We start from the raw sequence: 26,810 nt of genomic DNA, 5'->3' as shown, positions 1-26,810 counted from the left end.
CAATGTCTCCAACTCCTGGAAAGTGCCTCAAACCACGGGGTGTTTTCCATACCTCCGTTTGAAAATGTTCCGCTTCTCAGAAACTAATTCAAGACTCCCCCGGTGCCGTAACACTTACTCAGCACTGTCACTGCGTTATTGATGCTAATGTCACGGAGTGGTAACGAGGTCCGTTAAAATGAACGTCAGCCGTTCCCTTCACCTTTGCGTGGAGCCAAATTCATCCCTCTGAGAAACATGTTTGTCCTGTCACGCTGGTAAAATGGTAATCTTATCCCTTGTCTTCCATAACCAACTGAGAAATCGCCAAGCCAAGTTTGGTCTTGCACAGGGAGTGTGTCCATCCCTCAGGCAGGCAAACCAGGTATATTTATGCAGTGGAAGGAGCCATTCATATTAGCCATTTGCTATAGACAGGCATGGAAAACAGATTTCACGCTGGTGATTTATAAAGTGCTTTTAGACAGCCTTTAAATAATGAGTTATAACTAGGTATGAGCATTCAAAGCCACTGCTGCAAACTCTCTCCTGCTCTCCTGGTGTTATTTATGCTGCTCTGGTTGCAAAAATGCAGCTCCCTGGTCCGGCTCCGCACCCTGCACCACCACTGACCCGTCTCAGCACCACAGACGTCTGTTTTCTATTTGGCTGTGGTATTCCCTGCGCAATATTAAAATGTCATCAATTCAGCTTAACAGGCCAAGTAAAGGCCTTAGTCAACCGTTTAACAGCTAAGTAAAACATATGGCAAACGCATATCAGTCCAGGGACTGCATTAAAAGTTTAAGGGTTCAATTAAGAGGAATCTTTCTGGTGTGTTCTCGGGAGGTTAGGAAAACAGAATTGCCAAATGTTTCCCCCCCGCCTCGTAGCTGCTGAGCACCGGGCTGAACCCCCTTGTTAAAGTACTTTTTGTTAAAGTGCTGTGCCAGTACGTAAAAGCACCTCTGTATAATACTCAGTTAAAATAAAATATTTATTGGGAAAACGGAGCCGACGTTTTTATGATTTGGGTTTTTTTTCATGGTTGTTGTTGTTGTGCTGCTCCCACGCTCAGGGTCAGCACCTGAGGCAAGGACACGTCTTGTGTCCTGGCGCCCCCAGCGCTGAAAGCTCAGCCACGAAACCAGCTGGACTTGGCTTTCAGCACTGACCAAAGCCCTGTTTGGAGATACAAAACCAAACTACGTTATTATGATTTTTTCCCCCCCATTGTTCAGCTCCTCTAGGCTAGCCAGCAGAAATAACATGGAAATCAAGTGGTGCATCCTGCTCACAGCAGTGTCTCCAGATTCAAGCACGTATCAACAGTACAATAGACTGACAACATTACTGTAGAAGAATAAACCTATCCTAAAATGCCTCTGCTTGCAAGAACAGACCTCCCAGCTCCCTAGGGTCTAATACAGGAGACTCCAGGTGTTGGGTCACCTGCTGCATGACAGGCTGATGTGTGCATGTCCCTTGTAGAAGAAGCAGACACCACCACAAATGTGGCCAGGTGATGTGGAAGGGGCAATGGCATTGCAGCTGCGATTGATCATCCCTACAGTGCAGGACCCCCCCCAGGACACAGCAGCACAAGGCAAGAGACCAGGCTACAAGGTAATACACGGACAGTGGGCAAAAAAGCACATGGCTGCAGAGTGGTGGCTCCTTCGTGGTGGGTTTAGATCACAAGACTGGACTCCCTCCAGAGGCAGACGGCACAACAATAGTCCCAAATTTTTGCTGCAAACAGGCTTTGAATTTGGACCTCAAGCAGCAGGTGGGACGTGGGAGAAAACTGTGGTCCCACAGCTACTCTGCAAGGTCCAAGAAGAGGGCAGCCACCTCGAAAACACACCCCAGAGCTGGTTCAGACCCCAAACTTCCACAGCTCTCAGAAGCAGCACGACACCGAAACTGAGGGTTGGGAAGAATTAATTTCTTTTGTGCTATTTTCTTTTGTTTGGTACAGCCAATTCCAAGCATTAAACATATTTTTAAACAAAAGCCAAGCTGAGAACAGATCACAGGGCACGATGCAAAAGTAACCAGCGTTTCAGCCATTAGTGCTTTTTATTAAACAAATAAAACACTCCAATGTATGCTTCGCAGTCTACAAATTATTCTCACAACTATGCAAAACTATTTTATGTTTCAGCTTTGGGGTTTTGTTTAAAATTAACTCTAGCACTGTTTTCAAGAAAAATCAATTTATTTCGCCCAAGTGGTGATTTAAGACATCAGGGAGCCATCTGGTGGTTTGATTGCCTTCTAATTAAAATTTGTCTCTTGGGCTCTTGACTGCCTCTGATTCTGAGCTCAATTGGCCAGCCCAGAGCATAAAAGCAAAAAAAATGAGCATCGCAAGATGTGTGAAAATAAAATGTAAGTATTCAAAATTTCAGAGAAGATTTGGCCACTGCTCCGTAAATGTGAGCTGTCGACAAAGCACCCATGATGCATTTACTCTCTGACTTTTTTGAACTGCTGTATCTTTTTTAAACCTTTAGCAGTGGAATAAAGTTTCACAAAAATCACCCCTATGAAAGAAAATGAAAAGCAATTCATTATTTTGCATTTCTATGGAATCAGTAGGTTTTGTCTCTAAGAAAGCTTCCATATTTTTCCCCACAAGTTTATACATTTTGAAAAAGAAAAATAGCTGGGGCTCTGGAAATATAGGAAACAAAAATACAAGAAGGAAAACAGCAAAAACTGCAGCTAGCCATTCTTGCTGGCAGTCCCCAGGCATTTTTTTCAGAGGGGATCAGAGCACCTGGATGGGTACCCACCTGGATGCTGCCATGGCAAAGCGTGGAGGCAGCAGCCTGGCACCACCTCCTGGGGCAGGGGTTTGCAAAAAGCACCCTCAGAGGTAGGGATGCTACGTGAAAGTCCTCACCGTGACAGCTTTGGATGTCGATGCTTACATTCCAGGTAGGCATTAATTTGAACGCCCAAGTCCTTCTTTGCATTTATCCCCTCTCTCTCCATCCCTGCATAGATGTTCTGTCTGTTTATTTGTTTGAGGGTTGTTTTTTGTTTGTTTGTTTGCTTGTTTTCTCCTTCGGGTTTTATTCCCAGATTTGAACAAACAGAAGATCAGACGGGGCCAGACTGGATGTTCTTGCTCGATCCCACCTCCAGCACATAATGTTACTGTCGCTTCTTGGTCCCCAGCAGGGCTGGCACTGGCTGTGGGGGTGTATAGGCAAAACAGCCTCCAAGAGATTTTGTAGGGCTACAGCAGACATTTAATTGCATTTTCATGAGAAAACCCGATGTGGAACAGGGTCATCACTGTCAGAACTGGGCTTATCTCATAGATAAAACTGTGTATTTGTGTTTTTTTGGTCATACTGAGCCACCTCCCTTTCAGTCATCATTCCCTGTGGAGAAAACAGCTCCTTCCACTTCACAGTTTTGCCTTTAAAAATTCAACCTATTTCTTTCTCCCCCCTCCCCTTACACTCATTCATCTCTACCCAGTACAGGGCAGGTGCAGCAGCCACACTCAATAAGGAACTCTTTGGAGGAGAAAAGCTAATTTTGCAGAGCTACATTTTGCAGGTCTCAACGGTACCTGTGCAAACCTCCCCTTGGACTATGGAGAAGTGATAACTAGGAGCGGGGAAACCTGGTGACACGACAGCACGTCCTCTGTTGTAGGGTGTTGTTCCCAGGAAAGGGGACAGGAGTCACACTGCTGCCTCAGCAGGGAGATGCTGCACAGATTTTGGAGGACAGTGAAGGCTGAACCCCGGGATATCAGGACTCTCCTAGAGCTCAGACAGCATCATTAACCTGCCTGGGTTTCCCTAAATATAAACCCCACACATCCCCGATTTCAGCTGGAATAGGTGCCACTACTTCTAGCAATTAATGCAGAGGAGAAACTCAGAATCAAAAGAGAACTTGTGAAGTTCTGTAGCAAGGGGAGGAGAGATACTGGTTTTGTTTTATATTTTTGGCACTGTATGATTCACTGCTAAGACTTTCACTCTTCGCCAGTCAGTATCCCTCCTCCAGCTCCTCAGGCACTCTTTCCTACTTGTTTCCAGTATTTTCATCGTTTGTACTTCTCCGCGATCCCCACAGGAGGAGCCTCAGCACCACTGTAGCAGGCAGAACATGAGAGCTCCAAGGAGCATTTGCAGTTTCACCCTATATGCACAGCTGTCTCTTCAGTTATTAGGCAGGAAATGTTATTATTATTATTTTTTAGATGACTCTGAAAGAACATATTAATCAATCCGGAAAAAGTTTCTAAGGATATTTGCCGTGGGCTGAGATCCACATAGTCTGAGGCACTTGGCACATCAGGAGCTATAATTTGAGAACGTGATTCTCAAATCCCTGCAGAGGGGATTATTTATGTGGGTAAAGTTACGTCAAAAGGCGTTTGCGGGATCATGAGATGAAATACACCTTAAAGAGTTTCTCTGTCCACAACTCACAGGAGGTTTTGGAAGTGCTAGAGAGTAGCTGGTAAGACAGATTCATCCTGGAAACAGGCAAAAACAGGTTTTGAAAACGGTGCATTTTTCTTCTGACACCACCACAGGCTCCTTCTGTGCCCTAAACCACTTTTATTCCTCCTCCAAATGCTTTCATTTCACCTTCTGCTGTTTGTCTCATCTATGAAGCTCCAGGGCTTGTGAGGTCTCCAACGTTAGGGCAATGCATCCGTGCAGTTTCTAACCTCCCTGTGCACAGCATCCCCAAGAACACAGCAGGGAGCATGGACGAATCCTTCCTCATCCATGCACTCAGGTTTTCCAACCAACACAGAATGGGATGCATCGCCCCACAAGCCAGGATGAACCTAGAGCCTGTACCTAGGCCCAGGACACCCAGAGATGCTCCCAGGCTCCCTCCTTAGACACAGCCTTTGTGCTAAGCACAATCTCCATTAGCCTTTGGTCTCTGTTCTGGCAGAGAAAAATAATTCAACTTTATTTCTGCAACTAAAATTTGCTGGTGGTAGCAACAGTTGCTGGAGGAACGGCTTCTCCACGCTCTGAGGCTGGTTAATTAGAAATCTATAGGTTGACGTTACTTGAGAAATAACAGATCTTTTATTTTTCAGGTGTTTAATTATTAATAAATTAATGAGATGGAAACTGAAGTGCAAGGAGAAATGGTTCTCAGTCTGAAGGAAGTTAATATAAAATCTAAAATGCATTCTCTTCCAGCTTATTAAGTTTGAGATTGATGTAATAACCTCAAGAGGTTTTTTTTTTTTTTTTAGTTTGTCTCTTCTCTTAAATTTATACTCACGTTTGCACATAAGTAGTTTCTTTATTCAAACTACCTCTCAAAAGAATTTTCTTTTACATCATGAATTTTCCTATCTGGAAAAAGAAAACAGAACTGCATTTATAAAATGTAGTAAAACCTGAAGATCAACATTACCCAGAAATTCTCACTCTTCAGAGAAGAATCAATCTGAGCCCTGCTTTCCATCACTAAAATACAAAATGTACTCTGCAAAATTTCAGGAGGAAATTCATTATATGCCCTTTAAAGATCAGGCGTGACCATACCCGAGGCACCTGCAATACTGGCCGGTTTCTGTTCTGATTTTCTTGGCATTAGAAGCAATTTCAAATTGCAGAAACCAGAAGTGGGGAAAAAAAGCTCACACATCATTTTGTCCATCATTTTTTTGATCATTTCCTCTGAATTTGCAGAATTGCTCCCAACTTCTCCGTGCTGTTCAGCTTTGAGTCACAGATCTGTTCACGCTTCATTCAGAGGATAAGTTCAACCATTAGGAAAGTGTGTCCTGGTGCACATCATAACAATGTCCTTGTCTTTCATTCTTTCCTTGCTTTCACTCCATTGCTACCCTCTCTGAAGCAGATGTCTCAAAATGAGCAACATCACGGAAACCTCAGCTTCAATGTCCTTTGGGCAGGTGGCTGTTTCCTACGGTCTTGCACCGAGAGGGAGCCTTCTAAAATTCTCCCATTCTTCCTCTGTGAGCCATGCTGGAATCACCACTGCTGCTATAACACAAACCACATCAGGATCTCCTTCTCCTCCTTCTGAGGGTGTGTGGAAACCCCATCACTGGTACCAACACCACAAACGCCTCTCTTCTCTACCACTGGGAAACGTGGAACTGTTTACGGAGCACATGCTACTTGCTTTTAAAATTCAAAGGAATATGTTAAAATTACCATAACTTAATGTCACAGAAGCGATGAGATCCAAAGCTTTCTTTGGAATTTCTTGCTGAACAGAAGCTTCTGCAGACAGTATTTGATTTTTCCTAAAAAAGTGGATACATCCTTGTCCTCACCTCTGCGAGAGCTTGAATCACAGCTCACTGAGCATATGGAAAAACTCACAGTGACTTCAATGGTTTTGAGCAGTGTCTCCTCCACAGACATAAGCTAGTAACACAAATGTCCTTTCAGGCCATAGCTAGTCCTAGCCTGGGTGCTTGCTGATGTCCTCCTCCAGAGAAAGGGAGGTTTAAAGAGCTGTACTTGCTGGAGCAGGTTAACATGCACATTCATGAAGTTCAACAAGGCCAAGTGCAAGGTCCTGCAGCTGGGTCGGGGCAATCCCAAGCACAAATCCAGGCTGGGTGGAGAACGGATGGAGAGCAGCCCTGCGGAGAAGGACCTGGAGGTGGTGGTGGATGAGAAGCCCAACACGAGCCAGCAATGTGCGCCTGCAGCCCAGAAAGCCAACCGTGTGCTGGGCTGCACCAACACAGCGTGGGCAGCAGGGCAGGGAGGGGATTGTCCCCCTCTGCTCTGCTCTCGTCAGACCCCGCCTGGAGCCTGCGTTCAGCTCTGGGGCCCAGCACAAGGACAGGGATGTATCAGAGCGAGTCCAGAGGAGGCCACGAGGATGATCAGAGGCTGCAGCCCCTCTGCTGTGGAGCCAGGCTGAGGGAGCTGGGGGTGTTCAGCCTGGGGAAGAGAAGGCTCCGGGGAGACCTCCCAGCGGCCTGCCAGGGCCTGAAGGGGCTGCAGGAAAGCTGGGATGACCTCTGTGTCAGGGGGTGTGGTGGTAGGATAAGAGGAGTGGCTTTAAACTAAAAGAGGGTAGGCTTAGGTTAGATATTAGGAAGAAATTTTTACTTTGAAGGTGGTGAGGCCCTGGCCCAGGCTGCCCAGAGAAGCTGTGGCTGCCCCATCCCTGGCAGTGCCCAAGGCCAGGCTGGATGGGGCTGGGGGCAGCCTGGGCTGGGGGGAGGTGTCCCTGCCCATGGCAGGGGGTGGCACTGGGGGGGCTTTGAGGTCCCTTCTGACCCAAGACATTCTATGATTCTGTAACAGATCTGCAGAATCATATCTTCTGTCTTCTTTAACACCTGCAGTCAGAGTGAGCAGTCAGAAAAGGCCTGTCACACAGGCCCAACCGCAGCCAATTTGTCTCTCCTAGCAGTCTGCATCCACCAGGTACTGTGCATAACATATCCCTTATTAATCATCGCTTGGTCAGACTAACCTTTCAAGCTCTTTTAAACTCTTCCCTGGTGTTTCTGCCAGCCTCTTATATCATTTCTCTACTTCTTGTCACAGATAGTCTCAATATCCTAATGCTTTTTCTAACATCGTGGGTGATGCATGAAACTCCACATTCCCCTGTCAAGCCCTCAAAATAACCACTCTATACTTAGAGAAGGAAACACCTCTCTGCTTCAGCCACTGGGAAATGCTGAGCTGTTTATGGGGCACGTGCTACCACTTTCAAAACTCACAAGAATATGCATTTCCTTCTGCTGGAAGCACTTAGAGGTGCTCTATTTATTGGGGGCATATCTTCACAAAACTCATTGGGATCTATTTGTACCCAAGAACTCTACTCCTTCATCAAATTCAGCTCAAATTGGCCAATGTTTCAAAAATTATTAGGAAGGATGTGGGGAAGGAACAGCAAGACCCATGTTTTACTCCTGGAAATCAGCTTGAAATGGATGCTGTAAGTAACATATGCAAATATCCCTTTTTGTGTGTGACAATTTAGTTTAGTCCTTAATTGCTTAACTGAATCACTTTCAAATTGCACAGTAAAATAAATGCCTGCCGAAGCCTAAATGTACAATTATAAATACCTTTTTAAACATCTTGAATTTTCAGACAGTAAATCAAAGAGAAACAGAAGGATGCAGACTTATTTTTATTCACTTTCCTACTGCTCAAATTGTAAGAAACAATGCAATACATCATAAGAGACATCTTGAGATATTTTGGCATCCTGTTAAACTGAAATTCAATGGCTTGACATGTTATCTTGGCTAATTTAACTCTGAAGTCTTTGCTAATTTGTCTCTGGATTTTTTCTGAACATAAGCTTGATTTCAAAGCTCACCATGCTTGGCTTTGCACATCTCCACCAAGAACAAACATTTTTAAGTAAGTCCTGGAGAAGTTTTAAAAAGTGCTATTTATGAGAACAGTGTTTGTGTGTGCAGGAATGGCAACACGAGTGCTGGTGAATTCATGACACAAGGGGTGAAGGAAAGTGAGGGAAGGAAACTCACTGGATGCTGTGGTGGAGATCTCACCATCTTGCTCGTTTGCTCTCAGCAGCTTGAATGCAGTGGCTTGGTCCATGTTAAAGGCTGAGCCTCACAGCTTTGTCCAACAGTGTTGACAAATTCCCAGTTCTCGAGGGTATGAGAACCAGCAACACGTGTCCACCAAGGCCCACATGACGGTGAGTGCCGCTCACCAGTGGCAAACAGCCCAAAGAGCACACACAGAGCCTGCCCACCCAAAAAAAGCAGACTTCATTACCCATGACCAACTACCTCCCGCTCCCCAGGGGCCTCACAGCATGGGAACCACTGTTCTCTACTACCCACCAGAGCAGGATGGGACCATTGGTGTGAAAGGCACGGCCACCACAGAGGGAAGGCCATTTAACATGCAACCAGCCTCTGTAGTTACCCAGGCAGTACAGACTGCAAAGAAAGGCTCTGGATAGTCTTCCTCACCCGCACCACACTGTAACATCAGGCACAGCCCTTCAGCTTTTTGGCCCTTAGACTTCAGGGGGGGTCCTGCTGGTTTTCTCCTCCTCGTAAACCTTTTTTTGATGTGAGCGTGGACTTTCCCCAGAGGCCACCCACGCGTCTCGCCTTCCCCGCCAGCTCTGACTCAGCCAGCGTAGGACTGTGAGCAGCACCGAGAGGCAGATCCGTGACAGCTTCCTCCCAGCATACTCCCTCCTCCCCTCCTTCAGCACCGAGCAGCTCTTCACGCCGCCGGGGAAGCACAGGATGCTGCCTTAGCACCGACTCCTACCCACCAGCTGCTACGCTTCACTTGGGATCAGCAGTGGCCTCTCCTCTCTGGTGGGGTAACAACCAGCCCAGCCTCCGGGACCAGAGGCAACAAGACCAGCACTAAGACCCCAATCCTGACACTGGGTGGGATGGCAAACACGCTGAAGAAGAGCTGGTCATCTCAAAGAGGTTGTGGATTTGCTTGAGGATCTGACCATATAGATCAGATTTCAGGACTCAGGGTTCTCCTGTTGGGAGGGAGATATGGGACACTTGTACAACACCAGCTAAATGAAGGCCAGGAAATGATCTTAAGCATTCACTTAAGCACCAAATGCCTGAGGTTCATGGATACTCTCTTAGCTCACAACATGACTGTTCCGGATCACTGCAACAAGATCTCTCTCCAACACCTCCAGCTTCCCGTGCTGCTCCCCAGGTCGTGTAACTCACACACACTATCACGGAGGACTTCACCACAGTCCTTTATGCCCATTGAGACAGTCTGATCTGAGAAGAAAACAACAACATAGTGATCAAGTGTGAGGGCCACCACGGCACCTTCTGAAACCTGGAGGAAAACAAGGGCCCAAAGCTCTGTGGCATCCATGTAGCTGGGATGCAGAGCAGGATGTGCATAGGCTGAGCAGATGCAGGCCTGTCCATCAGGACACTTGTCCTGAGGGCCACAAACGAGCCCCTTCCACTCTTTATTTAGCAAACCAATCCAGCCAGAAGAACTATGCAGGATTCTTTACTGTGAGTATCAGGCTTGGTCTATTCCCACCTGTACAGGCTTTACCTAGACATTTTATATGGGAAATTTGTTTGCTTTTTTTTTTTTTTTCTAATTCCCTAGCATATCACAAGCACTTCACTGTCCCATGAAATGCTGGAAGTGTTTCAGTTATTACAGTTCCATCCAGAGGCAAAACCTAATCTGGGAGGGATCCTGTCAAAGTTAGGAGAAGAATTCTGGCTGCTGTCAGCACTAGCAGGTTGTGCCCCTAGATGTGAGCATGGGCATGCTTAGCTGCGTGCCACAAGGCATAGAAATAGGGCTGAGGAAAGTCCATTGAGTGTCAGAGCCAATAGCTGCTCCTCAGCTGGGCACCAAAAGCAGATCTGTGCTCCTCGCCCACAACCTCATCCCACTATTCCTGTTCCTCTTCTGTCTTGCTTTCAGTCCCTGCACAGTCCTTGAAGATCTCTTTGAGGCATCTGGTTCTTACAGTAAAAGGAGGACGTTCCTTACTGAATGTGCAAAGAGATTATCTAATGCTCCCAGATCTGATGGTTGTTAATTTTCACCAGTCCATCGCTTAATGCACTTCGGATAGGAGACGCAAGCCTTTGCTCAATGCAGTTGAAATCAGAAGCCAGAACAGGGTGGAAATCACCGAGGCTACAGGGTTTCAAGACATAAATGTGACCCCTCCCTAAACTGGTAGTAAGCACTGGATCATCACAGCCGTATAATAGCCACATAGAACAACCATTCACTAGTTTTTGAGGGCAAAATCTGCCATTATGCAGGCGCATACATGGTGCTCCCTCTGTATTAAGTAGTGTGTGGCCACTTGCACTGGTTACCCAAAAGATGACCTTCCCTACTGCAGCCTATAAACCTTTAGCGATTAGCATCAGACTGAAGTTATGCACAAAGATACACCTGATCCTTCACCTGATCTTTCTGACCCTGTCTAAGTCATTCAACACGTTGTTTCTAACTCTGTTGAGAAGAAGATTTCAGGGGAAACAAAGCAAATGCAGCTCAAAATAGTCCTCAAAATATCCAAAGCTGGATTCACAGTCCTCCAGATAAATTCTAGGAATAATAGCTAGGTCTGGTGGGTATGTATTTTCTGACCTGTAACCTACAACTACACAAATATGTTTAAATTGTAGTTGTACCACCACTTCTCAACATCATCTTCATTTATTTCTGCCCTGTGACATGGCTATATAAAAAAAAAAATCCTCACAAAAAGCATATCCAACCTATTAGGAATCTTGCTAATCTATGATTAATGAGATTGTGGGAGTAGGTCTTTTTTCCTGTACATGTATTTTTACATATGTTGCTCTGACTTAAAAATGTGCACCGTAGAAACAAGGCTATTCACTATGGCTTAGACTTGTAAAGGACTCGTTGAAATGATAAGTGAAATGTTTAGAAAACTGCTGAAAAAAACAAAGCCATCAAAATCCCAGTTAATTAGCATTAGCTAAGTAACTGCAGGAATAACTGAATTAGCCTATTTTCTTGCTGTAGGTAAAGATTAAGAATTCAATTTATGGCAGTTTTCAAGTTGCTAAGGATTATGAGAACAATACACACTATTTTCAGCTCACCAAGGAGAATGAAACAAATGCAAGAGCCCAGCCTTTCAGAAAGAGCCCTTCAGATGATTCATCTGCAGAAGGCTGGCTGGAACGCCCTGCGTGGCCTGACACCATCGCATTGCCTCTCTGCAGGAGCCAAGGCAAAGCCCCTCCAGACACCCGGACAAGTAATTAAAAGATGGGGCTAATAAAGGGAAATCTTGTACGTCATATACATCAGAGGAACTCCAAGAACAGGCAGATCCTGTGGCACAGCCAGGATGCAAAGGCATCACTCCAGCAAACAAAATACCTGATGAAAGAACCTTGGACAAGTCTCATTATGTCTAATTTAGCTGTTGGTGCAGGTTAAACTTTGCTTCTTTGTTTCTAATTACAGGACTTCTTTCTTAAAATTTTGATTATCCATTATCTGTCAGAACATAATGTTTCTGAATTTTCAAAAGTAATTGTAAATACATCACCAGAAGTAAAATCTTAGAAGCAATTGTGCCTGCTTTTCATCTATCTGGCCCAGTGAGTTTCACAAGGTGAAGGTTTGGGGATTTTTTTCCTCACAGGTTAATTGTACGAGACAGAATTGCACTGAAATCTGATGCGATCTACCAAGTGAGGATTCAAGATTAAGGAAAGTAGGACAGCTTTTATTTTAGGAGCTTCTCTGAGAAACATAAATAATGTTGAATTCTCTAAGAAGCGTTGTTACATGAGAAATAACTACCTAGAAATAAAGTATGTTTTCCATAAGCAATGTTAATATTCACATTCTAAAGGGCACCTGCATGCTCAGACTGAAAAGAGAATATTTTATGCATTCAGAGTCTAAATAGAAGAAAAACAGTATGTGTTTCCTTTGCTTTGCAAATAACTATTCAACAGGACCAGAACCCGGAGGCCATGAATGTAATTTACTACCAAGATGTCAATAGCAAACAGCAAGTAAATTTTGCACTAACAGCCACATGATGTGGTGCATGCATGATTGATGGTACATGGAGGGTGTCATGCATACAGAAGGCCAATTTTCCTGCTAATGATTCAGGTTCCCTCTCCCTTTTCCTGCTCCCCTTGTCCTGCAGTTGGGACAGACTTCACCACCATGCAGGTGTCTGCGGCTGCATAAGGGCTGACATCCCCAGGTAGGAGCTGGGTCGCAGAATGGACCTCTGTAAGCTAATTCTAAAACCATGTCCATGCCAGTGATGAGACGGTGGACAGACTGAAGTTTGAATTGTTTCGGAGCCAGAAAGCTCTTAAATACTTAAAGCTCTCTGATATTTAAAGAGGGGCTACAAGAATGATGGGGGCAGACATTTTAACAGGGTGTGTTGTGATGGGGCAAAGGGTAAAGACTCTAAATTGAAAGACAGTAAATTTAGATTAGATTAGACATTAGGAAGAAATTCTTCACTCAGAGGGTGGTGAGGCCCTGGCCCAGGCTGCCCAGAGGAGCTGTGGCTGCCCCATCCCTGGCAGTGCCCAAGGCCAGGCTGGATGGGGCTGGGGGCAGTCTGGGCTGGGGGAGGTGTCCCTGCCCATGGCAGGGGGCTGGAATTAGATGATCTTTAAGGTCCCTTCCAACCCAAACTATTCTGTGATTCCATGATTATAAATAACTGTGTCCTGAAGAAGCTTTTGCAGCAGTGATTTGTGTTGCAGGGCAACAGACAGTCATACCAGTGCCAGACCAACAATGCTCAACAGATGAATTGATGTGTGCTTCTCAAATCTAAAAAGCCAAACCAGGAGTAATCTTCCAACTGCTTTGATTTTCCTCTTTTAATGTCTTTTTCGTGACACTATGCATTTATTTTTTTCAGGGAGGAAGCAGGATTCAGAACAGTTATTCTCAGAAACCCTTTGAAATCAAACTAAAGTCTCCTTCAAGCAGTTTCACTGTGCCAAAAGTTGTGCTTTCAACAACTTGGCTTTTGCACACAGGATTTGTCTGAGGCACTTGCATGCCTAGACTGATATTATTATCTCAAGGCATTGCAGAGTTTAATGTATTTATCCTTACAGCCCTCGTAAATGGCAGAGAGGGCTGTTATTCTCACTTCCCAAATGGGAGCAGAGGCACAGAGGTGTTGCTCCCCATGCCCAGCTGTACTCCTACCAGTGCCTGGATGCATCTCAGTGAATTACACCAATACAGACCTTTTAATTTTACTAGGATAGATGTAGCCAAAAAGGTCATTCCTTGCATATGTACCACTGCATTCATAGCCACTCCCCAGAGTGAGAAGAAGACGCCCAAGCACAGCCTGGACCTAGGCAAGCTTCCCAGCAGGGTCTGAGGGTCTGAAGGCTTATATATCAAGTCTAAGGCTCTCATGCCCCCAAGGATCCTTCTATGAAGGCTTCTTTTGGTGTTTATTGTCTATTGAGGCCAATAACTATTTCAGACATAGGACCAATGACTAGTTATCTTCTCATTGCAATGCGTCCTGGGGCATCCATCACTTTGAGCCAGCCCGCTGTACCATGTCCTAGAACACAGTGCGCCTTCATCCCCTTATTTGCAATAACCATTTCCACCTACCTGCAACATAAAGAAAAGGATATTCAAATTCTGGATACTGCTGTTCGGTCTTCATTCTGCCTGGGTTTAAATTGCTTTTTTATATTTCTCCCTGAATGAAGTTTTTATTGATGCCTCTCATTGCCACCTTCCATCACTGGCTTGATGCATTTGGCTGCAGCCACATCTGCACACAGTAGGTGACATCCTGACTTTGTTTAAGTGGATTTTTTAACTTTGGATGTCATACTGCTGCTGTTTTACATTTCCACATAGCAACACCATAAGGATAAATAAATCTATGAGACGATGATGTCCATCACTGGTCATGCTATTATACACTGCGCCACTGTGGGCAGCCTGGGATATGATCTGTATAGGTTTCTGCCTAGAAAGACAGGATAGAGGGAAAAAGCTACTGCAAAGGGTACCTACAGAAAAAAATAGTATGGATCAAGGCATCGCTGAATATGTTTTTCAGAATAGTCACAGGTCCCAGCAAGAAAACCCGTTGGCTTTTACTCATCCCTAGTCATACTGCAGTGCTCCTCGGTGGACAAAGCCAGAGGCCAGACTGCAGCACTCTTATTTCTTGTAACAACCTACTGCACAAAGAGTAGCACTGACTTGAGGAAAAAAAAAATAATCTTACCCAGAATTAATTAGGAAAGTATTCCCTTTCTGTGGGCAGGGAAATTAGAAGACAAAATGACCAGAGACCACAACATAAATCAATGACAGAGTAAGACAAGAGCTCCAGATTTTCAGACCTGTGTGCTCTAACCACAAAAACATCTTCTCAAGACTCTGGAGACCAGCAGCCCCTGGATCTTGTTACACGTTTCTGGAAAACAGCTGGAATATTTTTCCATAGATAGAGACCTGTCCCTTACCCACTCTGCACTGCTAGGTTTTTTAGCTTATACAAGAACACTGCAATCCCTCTAGCAGAATACACTCAGTCTTCCCAGCACATCAGAAGCAGTCTAACGAGCACCTACCACTGAGATACTGTGTCTGCTTCTACTTTTTGTACCATATGGTTCAGCTTCTGCTTTTTCCTCCTCCTCTTTCAAGACGTGAGCTGCCTCCTCTGCCTCTGCCCCTGCCCCTGAGTGCTGGAATTCAGAGCCAACTGGTCCTTTAGGACTTTAGAGCCTCACCATTGTGTCATTTGCCTTGCCGGAGGCTGTCATACAACAGGAAAAGCAAACGAGCAATAAAATACTCCTGCACCTGTCTCCCACCAGCATCCAATGGGTTGTAAGGTACAGAGCAGCTTTAGGGGACCTGCGGCAGAACAGGAGATGAGTATCACGAGCAGTTCCCCCTTGGGATGTCCCTGTCCTGAGGTGCTGTAGCAGTTCTGGAGAGCAGAAAGTGTGACAAGCTGTGGTGGTGCAGGAAGAACATCTCGGATGAAGATGAGCACAAACAGAGCAAGCTGGGAGCACATGTGTGGGCAGGTAAAGAAGCTCAGGCACAGGGGTAACATACTGAGTGACTATCTTGGTCACATTTAGCAGTGTGCTCCAGGGAAAAGTATATTCAGGGCACTGTCCACAGACAGCGACTACATTAGTTATTTTAATCTTCTCTTCTTTCTCTTTTTGACCATACTGTTGTGCAAATTGCCTTTTTCGCATTAAACTTTTGAACGTACACACAAATGAGTTGAGCTCCAGGATGAAAAGGGTGTGAGATAAAATGTCTTTCCCCAGACAGAATTTTTTAAATTATATTTCATTTGGCACAGTCTGAAGAGTTACCTGATCTCCAGTGACAGAAATCTTACCTACATTTCCTTCATTTCCCTCGCCACCTATCAAACTAGGCAAGACAGCTCCAAGGTGAAGAAAACCCTTTACATGGCAAATCCAGCTGAGAAACTGTCTGAAAAGAGTAGATTTAAAAGCTTCTGGCAGAGGGTTTCCAGCCCTGAGACGCAAAATGTCAGCAGTGCTTTCTACGAATGGTGCTGCCCGATGCTCACAAGAAACCCAGCATGAGTCAATGGAAGAGACCCTAGGCTGCAAGGAGATAAATATTCCTGCAGATAACACTGGTGTGCAGTCAGAATAAGGTCATTTTCCTCTCCTCTGTGCTCTCACTATCACTTCTTTTTGTTGCATTTCTGCTGGCTGGTGGCATCTGGCAATGGGGTGACCCTTAGGACCAAGCGCAGATCCCACCACCACCACATGGAGCTTCCCCATGGTGCCCAGACGGGTGCTTGGCTCTTTTTCTCCCTTTTTCAGGAGCTGTAAGAGACTCACGTCAGAGTTTTATTGGCAGAAAATCTAAGGCGGGGGTGCATAGTGAAAATTTCATTTTGCTAACTGACTTTAATGTAGGAATTTAAACCACAGTTCTTAGTGTTTTTTATTTATTTATTTATTTTATCTCTTTGTATGCTTAAGTAGGTCTTAATATCTCCACTTTCTTTCAGTGGGTTTAAGAATGTTTCTGAGTTCTTTTTCATTACAATACATTTTTGGAAGAAATATCTTCTTTTCATGGACATTTAAAGGCTTCCCTACCTCCAACCCAAGCGCTCCTTGGAGTATTATCAATTGGGGATTAAGAAAAAAGAATTATGAAATGGTTAAATGCTACTAAGAGAATAATCAGACAGAATAAACATCAAACTCCTCCAAAACATTTTCAGCACTCCAGTCTAGAAATTCGTTGACAACTACACCAGGATCACACAGGCACAAATGGGAATTTTGTCTAAGAGAAGAAGAAAAATAGAGACACAAGGGTTTGGGCCTCTTAACTCTCTTTTCCTCCAGTTTAAGGGAAAAACAGCCTTTACAGGTTAAGATATAAACATGCAGCATGATCAGAATAAAAAGAGCACATGTTCTATAAATGCATCAAAGAAAAGCTTCACCAGTGACAGTATTTTCTTTTTCTATAAAATGCTTAAAAAAGTAAAAGTTTGGCTACAACAGACTTAACCACTGTTTCAGGTGGAAAAAATATAAAAATCAACTCCAGATTTTTTTTCCATTCAAAACTTTTCCAAGGGAGAATGTTTAAAGCAGAAAACTGTGGCAAGAACTTCTTTAGCTCTATGAAAATTGTTTCTTTCAAAAGAGGTAACCACAGCACTACCAAAGAAAGTCAAAACAGGATTTTAGACAGGAACTGGTATTTCCATTAAAAAATCTACATTTTACATAATCCCATTTAGAGTCCTGACCCCAGCCACATAAAGCTGTATGAATCTCCCTGGCTTTGAAAATATGTGCTGTGTAGAGTCTTTGGGGGAAGGTTCCAGAAGAAAAAAAAAAAAAAGTAAAGCAAAAGATCGTCTCTTTCAGAGTGAATACAAAAAGCTTTTGTATGGGGTAATAATGCTTCATCATCACCTTGCTTGATGGGGTCTTCCAAAAGTTTTACACAGAGCCTCTTGATAAGACAATAAAAATACAACTGCAAGTTAGTGCAACACTGGCTGTCTTATAGGCTCTGGAGCAGAATAACCTGACTATATTACCTTAAAGAAGGGTTGAAGCTGAGATATGCTTGGGAAATTAAGCGTTTTTTTGGCCACAAATCCATTAGATATCTTCTGGTACACACTGACATGAAACTGTTGTGAGCCTCCTACTGTCTCCAGCCTGTACAGCCTTCCTCCAGAAGACAACTCAGAGGGAAAAACAACTTTCAATAACAGTGCCACCACGTTAAAGGACAAACCTGTGAGCAGTGATTTTAATTTTGCATTTTGCTTCAGTGCCACGTTATTTCAATTCAAAGCTTTCCAGGCTGTTATGAAAGTCCTTTTCTGTTTAAGGGCGTGTAACCATTTAATCAGAATGCCTCCGCATAGTGCCCAAGAGGCATCCTACCGTCTCATAATGAATTCTCATGCTGGGGCATATATAGATTTAACGTTTATTATCTGCCTTGCTGCAAAGCCCCTTCCTCCTGAAGCCAACACCAGCTATTTAATTGATTTTAGTGCAGGCAGTAAGTGCACCACAGCGTAAATTACCAGGTACCGAGAGATGCAGAACTAAATGTGCGAGAGCAATTCAGTTACTACGCAAACATCGGCGGCGATGAAACTTGTGGGCAAGGCATGAAAGAAATGAGATGGTTATCCAAAGCCAACAGAATGGAGTGTAAATTGCTAGCGCTCTAAATAGCCACCTGCCTGCTGTTCGGAGAGAAAGGCCCCACTCCTGCTCTCAGAGAAGCAGTGATATTATAAAGGGTTGCTGGCGGATATATATTGCTGCCCTGCAAATCGCCTACGCCAGCCCAAGCTATACAATAGGGGCACGTATGCCCCCGTGCCCAGCTGCAGTGGGGAGTTAGCAAAGGAGCTGCTGATGGAAGAGACTCAAGTCGATACTGCCAAAATTTTGCTATCGCTGTAAAAAAAAAAAAAAAAAAAAAAAAGGCAACAATCAACTCACATACTTTTGCCTTAAGGATTTGCTGCCAGTCCTTGCTGGAGACTGGACGTTACACAAAGCAAGTTTTTCATTTTGGGCTCATTCCCTTCCCTCATTCCCTTCTTTGGGGAGTGTGTTAGGGTTTGCAGTAAGGAGGAGGAATGGCCCTGAATGAGTACCCTCAAAAAGGACTCTACTGTATTCACCGAAGATAATCGTATGCCCGTCTGATTTATGAGCCCTCCAAGTCTTTCTGCAACTTTTAAGAATAATACTTTAGAACAAGGTTTATTGGGAGGTTTGGACAAACCTCTTGTTATCTTTATTGACAGGAGCAGTTTCACAACAATAAATCTCTTAAAGAAAAGATCCATTTTCATCTGAATCGTTCACATTTCTGCAAAAGGAAACAACATTACAACGGTGTCTGTTCAAGGAAAATGTGGAAAAATTTCTCTATTATCTCTTCATTCCCAAGGCTACAGAAGAAAAAGGATCACTCCTCATCAGGTGTAGCACAGCACTTTGATTGAAAATAAAAAAATTCAGTGTTGCCTTGCTAATGTGTCAGAGTCCATATGAGACTCTTCATACTAAGCCATTGATAAAGAGTGCAATTTTAGGAGCAAGGACATTGGCATTTGTCTGCACCTCTTGAAGGTGACTGCCTACAAAAGGTTTTGGAAATCATCATGAGAAAGTCCTTCACAGTCCCCAAGAAGAAGAAGATTCTCATTTCTCTCTCTCTGAGGCAAGGCTACACTGATGTACAAGGACTGTAAAATGTCCCGCTCCTAACCAGGGCTGAAATCCTTAGACATAAAACAGTTGCAAGGAAGCAACAGGGCTGCTGTTCATCGCCATTCCCAGGAGAAGGTGCTTTGTTTGGAGAGGACAGGGGAGCAGGAGCTACTAAAAGTCCTGCCAGAGCCACAAGCAAACAGAAGCCCAAGTCCTCAGGGCAGCTAGGACCAGCTGATGAGAGCGTATTGCACTTTTAGGACCATATCCAATCCTGGCAATTGCAGGTGTCTAGAATTTATCTTGGAGATCACTCTGTGGTCTATCAATGTTACCAACAAATCTGTTCATGCCCTGATCTCTGCCTTGACATTAATCTTTCCTGGTCTGCTTATAACCCCTCAACCAATGGAAAAGGAGATACAGTCCTTCCTATTGAGCACTTATCAGCGTAACTCAACTGATGTAATAATCTCGTCTCCCAAAATTCAAAAATGTGAACTTGATGCTGGATTAATAACTACCACCCATTTCCCAGGGGCATGATGCCAGGGGTCAGTTTATGAATTGCTCAGAACTTGCAAAGCTCTTGTGGGAAAGTACTGAAGTACAGTGAGATTAATTCCCTTAACCTTGCAACAGGGTGACCTGTGTTATTCAGTCGATAAGTCTTTGAAGACCTTGATAAGGCATGCTTTTTTTTTTAAACGTACCTTTTTTGAGCTATACTGATAGCCCATGCTCTGACTGCATTAAGCACTAGAAACGGTCTGAAAACAAAACCTGTGTTGTACATGCCCAAGCAGTGAGGAAGAGTTCAGAGTCTAACATCCCAGCTCTGCAGTCTGGGTGCACACTTGCAATATGTCCATATCGAAGGCTGTGATGAGCCTAGGCTTCATTTTTCTGAGCACTTCTCCCACAGTCATACCTGGTTCTCCCAGTCGTGCCACACGTACTCAACCCTGTTGCTGCTGTCCCACTTCATTTTCTGTGTTCACCAGCTGGATCCATCCTTGGAGAGCTGTTCCTTGTGCAGCATCCTATCCCCTGTTCAAAAAACTCTGGTCCATAGAAACACCAAAAGGCTTTTTCTCAATCACAGGACATAGCTAGTGCCATTTCTTGTTCCACTGCAGACTCCCAAAGGCTTTTTTGCCCACATCATTGATGCTTCATCCCACAAACTGTGTCAAAACGAAGTCTTTCTAACTAGAGCCCCTAAAGCTCTGCTCAACCTTGTCAAAATCCAAGCAAAGCTCACTTGGCAACTTGAAGTCTCCTTCCTGGTGTGCCCAAATGTGCACCAGCCTTCCTCAGGCTGTAGTTCATAGGCAACATTTGCTCAAAAATAAATAAATAATTAATTTTTAAAAAAGTAAAATTTGTGAACATTTGTTTGACCAGGAACTGAGAGCAGGTCTTTCCCTGGCCCCTCCATAAAGTGTGCTAGTCAATAAACCCTCTGAGAGCCAACTGCCACATAAATTTATCATCTTATTCCCGTGCAGCATGATGAGGTGCCAGAAGCATGGATGCAATCCTTTCAACATAGACCCAGTGCATTTTCAGTGGGTACCAGGCATTAATTTGAAATGCCTCGTATGAGCCAGGAGTATTGGAAATAACCCATCCTATCCCACAAAACCAAGTGAATCCCCCAGTCAATCAGCTCCAGAGTTGTTCACTTCTGGAGTTGTTTCTCCTGTTGCCATTACTATAATTATTAATAATGATAATATATACACCATCCGCAGAAAGCAGTTATGTGAGGGGCTTTTCTCAGCTGCTTGGACATAAGTATTTTCTGCTGCTAAAGAACTCAGCTGGCTTTTCTTGTTCATATAAGTCTCATTGTGAATGAAGGGATGTTTCCTTCTGTCTTTTACAAAATGCTTTATGGGCACAAAAAACAAGTACGGAATAAATCCCATCTAAGGAATGCGGTGCAGCAGATCTATGTTTTGCTTTAATTAGCATCCTGATGTGATAGCGGCTTGGCGCGAGTATCACTGTTTTGTAACACAGCGCGTCCTTGCTAGGCTCCTTAAGGAACCTGGCAAACAAGGCACTTCCCTCAATTGTCTGTTGTTTTTCTTGGAGGCTGAATATTTTCATTGAAATGTCACTTGCAAAGCCTGTCCGTGCTCTGCTGCTCTTGGAGTGTGCTCAGGCATTTGGCTTTCAAAAAAAAAACAAAGGGAATTCAGCACTTAATCACAGCTTAGCACTCCACTTGCCTTGCAAGCTTATTTGCAAAGCATACAGGTGGAAAGCAAAATCACAAGCGCTGTAGGTTCCAGTAATAATAAAAACTTCTGTAGATTGTACTGCAGGTAGGTGCATGCCTGTCTAAGATACTTCTCTTGCAGGGTTATAACAAGCTTACGTGTGGCAGGGGAAAGCTGATAAACAGCAGAAATGGAGCACCGAAACCCTGGGTCTGCAAAAGACTGGGCTCTCTGTGTATGAGCTCTGGGGGAGCCCCCATCACCTTGGCTTTTCTGTGCTGGAAATCTGAATAATTCAGCAGAATTAAGATGTCAAGCTGGAAAACCCCTGAGGTCAGGATATTAAGCTCAGTTTGGGTTGTTTTTTGCAGAGGTGGGGAGAAGCATTTCGGGGTCAGCTGCAGCAGGCTGCTCTCCATAAAAACTTGCCCTGAGCAGTGACAACATGGCCTCAGACAACCTCATTTGGGGGAAATCCTCCAGCTTCTTTGGGAATCAGGAACACAGACTGACAGGATCTGGGTAAAACAGCCCTTCTACAGAGAAGGTCACTCTTGGGTTGAAGGAGCCCACTGATGGAGCTTTTGCTTCTCAGGATCCCGAAGATCTCAAACCAGACCCTGAACCATGCACCTGCCTCCCTTTCTTCTCAGCTCTGAGACATTAGTGCTGCTAGAAACCCCCATGTCCTTCTGAAACATCTCAAAACTTAGCTCTGATGTTGTAGAGCTTCACCGGAGCATGCCCTGAGCCCCTGGTATTAGAAACTTCTCTGAATTTGGCACTATGCTTGGTGTGAAAAAAGTGCAGAGAAACTCCAAGGTAGGTGTTGAGATTCAATCAGGACTTTACCTAGCTATGTGCAGGGCCTGCTAGAGTAACCTTTAGCCATTTGAACAGCCTTGTTACCTTCAGAAGGAATTAGAGAAATAAGACTTCCAGCACAAGTTTAAATCGCAGCCCGGAAGATGTAGTAATTAGGGAATGCTCCATACCCATCAGCATTAAGCAGCGGTGTTGATTCCCTGGGGACAGTGTGACTGGAGGTTTTTAAGGACAGGCCAGGTGAATGCCAGAAGCTTTGGAGGTGCCTGTTAGACCTTTTTTTTAGCCAGTTTTCCAAAGGAAGTGAGGCACATGTTGTTGATGTCTGTCCATCTCATTTTGTCAACCCTACTGACTTCTGACCCATCGGGCAAACTTCAACTTCATCAGAAGATTGGAGATACCAAAAATATTACGTTCTTACACATTTTAAACAAATGGCTGAATAAAGGAGAGCAAGGAGAGCATCTCCATTGATTTTTAACGTGGCCCATATCCTTCTGGAGAGGCAACATCTCCAGCCCCTTGGCCGTGGCCGTGAGCAACGCATCTCCGTGGAGGCACAGAGGGGACTCGTGCGTGGCCCATGCCCAATGGAGGGCGCACACAGACCTTCAGGAGACCAAACTTTGCTGCTTCACGCCCTGATGCAGTCAAACAATACGGATGAAGTCAGAGCCGAGCTTTGGGGATCTGTTCTGACCTGCGCGGGCAGCACCTTCTGAAACAGCGCATCCAGACGGTCCCATAGCACTTAGACGGAAAATGCGTGTTTATGTAAATCCGTTTTTACGCATGGCTTTCCAGCATGCAGAGGATGAATCATCAATATCCAAAGAGACCGTTTATGCCAATGAAATGTTAGCATGTAACAATACTAACCACAACAGGAAATTTCCTTATACTGGCAAGATGAAGCGAGGCAGAGAGTTTAGAATACAGGTGGGGTAATTCTTACCACGTGGATCCAGTAGCAACCTGCAATTGCTCACTAACAAAGTTTACTGTCATGTCAAGACATAGTTCAATAGAGCTTTTATTTCTGAAATTACTTTATTTTCCCGTCTTCCCTGATATCCTCTGGGGAAATCTCACCCAGCATCCAGAACGAATGAAAACTTCAGAGTATTTTGGTGTTTGTCTTTGTTCTTGGATTGAGGTATCCTGCATTTGAGGTAAATAAAAGAAGGAATAATGGCCCCGCCATTTCTAAGAAACAGGAAAATGGCTGGAGACAGCACGTGAAAATCTGAGCTGTCAGATCTGGAGATCCCTGAGCTGGTCTCTACCTTGCAGTAACAGGGCTGGGACAAAACAGTTTTATGATGGCTTGTATAAAAAGTATGTAAAAGTAAGGGCTTGAAACCGAAGCTGGAGATGAGATTTCCACAAGAACATGCCAGGAAACACACAGGACATTCACCAACAGTTACCTAACCCTGGGAACAGCTCCCAGAGGGACTTGCAGGAATAAATCAAGCATCAAGTAGACGCAGACAGCCGCCTCTTCACCTCCTTTCCTACGAGCTCCAGCACAGACACTGCCACCTGTGCCTGCCCATATCTTTGACAGAGCAAACGAGGTGCAATACTTATCCTTTAGGATGGCTGGCTAACAAGCACAGCTTTCAAGTAATAGCAGATGTACTAGAGGGTAAACATACACAGGGGTATGGAGTGCTTCCAACAGCCTTCTCCCACGGTGAGCTATGAGATGCTCAGGGGCTGTAAACGTGGATTTTCCCCAAAACTGCAAGGAGTGCTCTGAAGGCTGGTGATGAAAATGCTGCCCGTGCAACAGAAAATCTCCTTTGGCAGTTGTGAGTATGTGCCCGCTTAGAAAGCAGTGAGTCACGGAGAAGGGCACGTGGATTTGAGATCTGCTCTGCCCATGATACAGATCTTTGGTCCTAATTTTACCCCCTATTATTTTTATCTTAATGGGGCTTCCAGGAACCTGCTTGATCACAACCACTTCTACTTCACACCAAACCCCAGTTTTAAAAGTTCATAACCGTTGCCTCGATTACGAGAGTTATACAAAAAAAATCAGAAGCTAAAAATCCCACAAGGAATCTAATAATAAATAGGGCAGAGATGTAAACAAATAGATACCTCATGCCATGCAATGCTTCGGAGCTATTGTATCAACAAGTTGGTGTTACCTTGGAAACAAGAGATTATTCATGCATGCCTTCTCCCTGATGGAAACCGGGAAAGGAGGCATGCAGAATTGATTCTGAGTCTTCTGAACTTTGCAGAGATGCAGCCCCAAATCCCAGCTATTGATGGAAACTCGGAACAGAAGGGGGGTGCAGAGGTTGCACCATCCTTGATGTGACGCCCACGGTGACGAGGATGACCATGCTCTCATCCTCTCCACCTTGGCACTGCACAACCCTTTTTGGAAAGAGCGCAGAAGGTTATTCATAGGATATAGCCTGTGCAGAACACAGGCCAACGCAGCCTTGTCTTGATTTGCAGCAGTGAGTAGGGCTAAAAACAACCTGACACACTCTTAACTGTCTTTAATAAAAGAATCTTAAGCTAATATGTTTTACCCCATAGCTGAGGCTGAATAAGTGCACAACACGTACGAGTTTCATCACACAAGCTCTGCATGAGTGGGAGTTTACATTGCTGTCACTTGGTCACGCTCAGATATGTGCCCAAATTCAAACAAAATGTTCCTAAAATTTTGATTCTTCATTCCAGCTGAAGAAGGAGCCACAGCCCTGAGCTCTCCAGATGGGTTCCCAGCTGCTGACTTCAGCCAGACGTCCCACCACCATGCTCTTTGGTGAAACCATGTCTCTTTACAACAGCTAAATGCTTGGTCCTTGGGAAATAATAATTTGTCTGGGTTTACAAACACAGCTATGACTGGAGGAATAGTTTCCTAGCTAAATGTTGAATTGGGAGCAAGTAGTTTGTCCCTGGTCACCAGCAACGCACATGGGAACACATGGGAATGACACAAATGTGCACTGGGGCAGGTTCAGCCTGGACATTAGGAAAAAATTCTTTAATGTGAGGGCGGTCACACACTGGCACAGGCTTCCTAACGAGGTGGCTGATGCCCTGTGCCTGTCAGTGGTCAAGAGGCATCTGGGCAATGCCCTCCATGATACTCTTTAATTTTGGTTAGCCCTGAGGTGGTCAGGCAGTTGGACGAGGTGATCTCTGAAGGTCCCTTCCAGCTGAACTATTCTATTCCTTTCTGTTTATACTAACATATTCAGTGTTACCTACAATTACAGCCCTACATCTTAGATAAGCCAATGATATGGACATAAGAAATTTGGAAAAGTGAGGGTTACTCTACATTAAGCAAGTTAATAATAACTAGGAGTAATTACCGAAACACAAATAAGGATTTGTAAATCAGCTGGTCATGAAACTGGTACTTCCCACAATCCAGCTGGCGTGCTGGAATTTGCATAACACTGACGTGCCTGTGCAAATTGTTTTGCAGCATTTTGGGCAGAAACGTAGGACTACAAACACAAACTAAAAATGTGTAGGGCACTATTTCTCCCACACTGCCAGCAGGATAACTACTAATGACATCTGGTCCCCAACAGCTTCCTGCAGGGTATTTAACTCCAGAGCTGCCTCTGTCAGATGCTCCAAGCTCCCCTATAGCACACCTGGCTCTTCACTGATGCACTTTATCCCTCTGCCCTATATCTGCTCTGCTCTTGTTTCAGGTGACCTCGTCATTGAGGAAGAGAGAGGCGAGATGTTAAGATGAAATTTAACTTCCTGTCATATTTTGTAATTGATTTCAGAAAGAAAAAAAAAAAAAAAAAAAAAAAAGCATGAGCATCACTTCCCTCCTCCCCACCAAGTGGATATGACAGGAGGGCTAGGTCAGCCACAACACATCACGTACCTGATGGGGTCCTGTTCTTCTTAGAACAAGGAGGGAAAATGGGGAAGAGGGACTCTGGTGAGAGACACATGTCAAGGAACATGCTATGAGATGGTCCTGCTGCTGAGACAAGCTTTCTTGCAAATCTACCACCATGCACATAGTGGCATCTTGGGTTAGTTCTTGCTCAGGACAGACCATGTATCTGTTGAGTCACCAGAGGACTAAACCATGTGTGGCAATTCCATGTACATGGGGCCAGTTCTGATCCCTTAGGGATCCCCTGTTTACTCTGATTTAATTTCTGCAAGACCATTCACAAGACACCTCAGCTCCCAGTTTTGCGACAATACAGCCCATCACACCTGAAGGTTTATTTTAATCACCAGCCAGAGATTTTGCAGACAGCAGCACACAAGACAGATACTTCTCACTTATCTCATCTTTTGAGCTAAAGAACAAAATGAGAACAAGAAGAGTTGGCAATTTTGCCACAGAAACTTGATTAAGTTCAGTACTTACAATTGCATGACCAGGTATAAATGGTTTGGGCTCTCATAGATGTCTTCCAGGGCAACTATATTTTCATGCTTGATCCTGAAAAAAACATAAGACAAGT

At 44.5% G+C, this 26,810-nt stretch overlaps 1 protein-coding gene across 4 annotated transcripts in view; it reads right to left on the bottom strand.

Moving 5' to 3' along the window:
• Positions 1-26,810, bottom strand: part of CAMK1D (calcium/calmodulin dependent protein kinase ID) — a 220,608-nt gene that overhangs the window by 61,369 nt on the left and 132,429 nt on the right. For all 4 annotated transcript variants that reach the window (XM_048062699.2, XM_048062698.2, XM_048062700.2 and 1 more), the window contains exon 3: positions 26,714-26,788. In XM_048062699.2, the coding sequence (XP_047918656.1) occupies positions 26,714-26,788 (75 nt within the window). The remainder of the gene's footprint in view (positions 1-26,713; positions 26,789-26,810) is intronic.

The sequence above is a fragment of the Anser cygnoides genome, chromosome 1 (assembly GCF_040182565.1).
Source record: "Anser cygnoides isolate HZ-2024a breed goose chromosome 1, Taihu_goose_T2T_genome, whole genome shotgun sequence".
In the NCBI taxonomy this organism is placed as follows: domain Eukaryota; kingdom Metazoa; phylum Chordata; class Aves; order Anseriformes; family Anatidae; genus Anser; species Anser cygnoides.
Note: the sequence above shows the minus strand (reverse complement) of the source record. Positions and strands in the feature narration are given on the sequence as shown.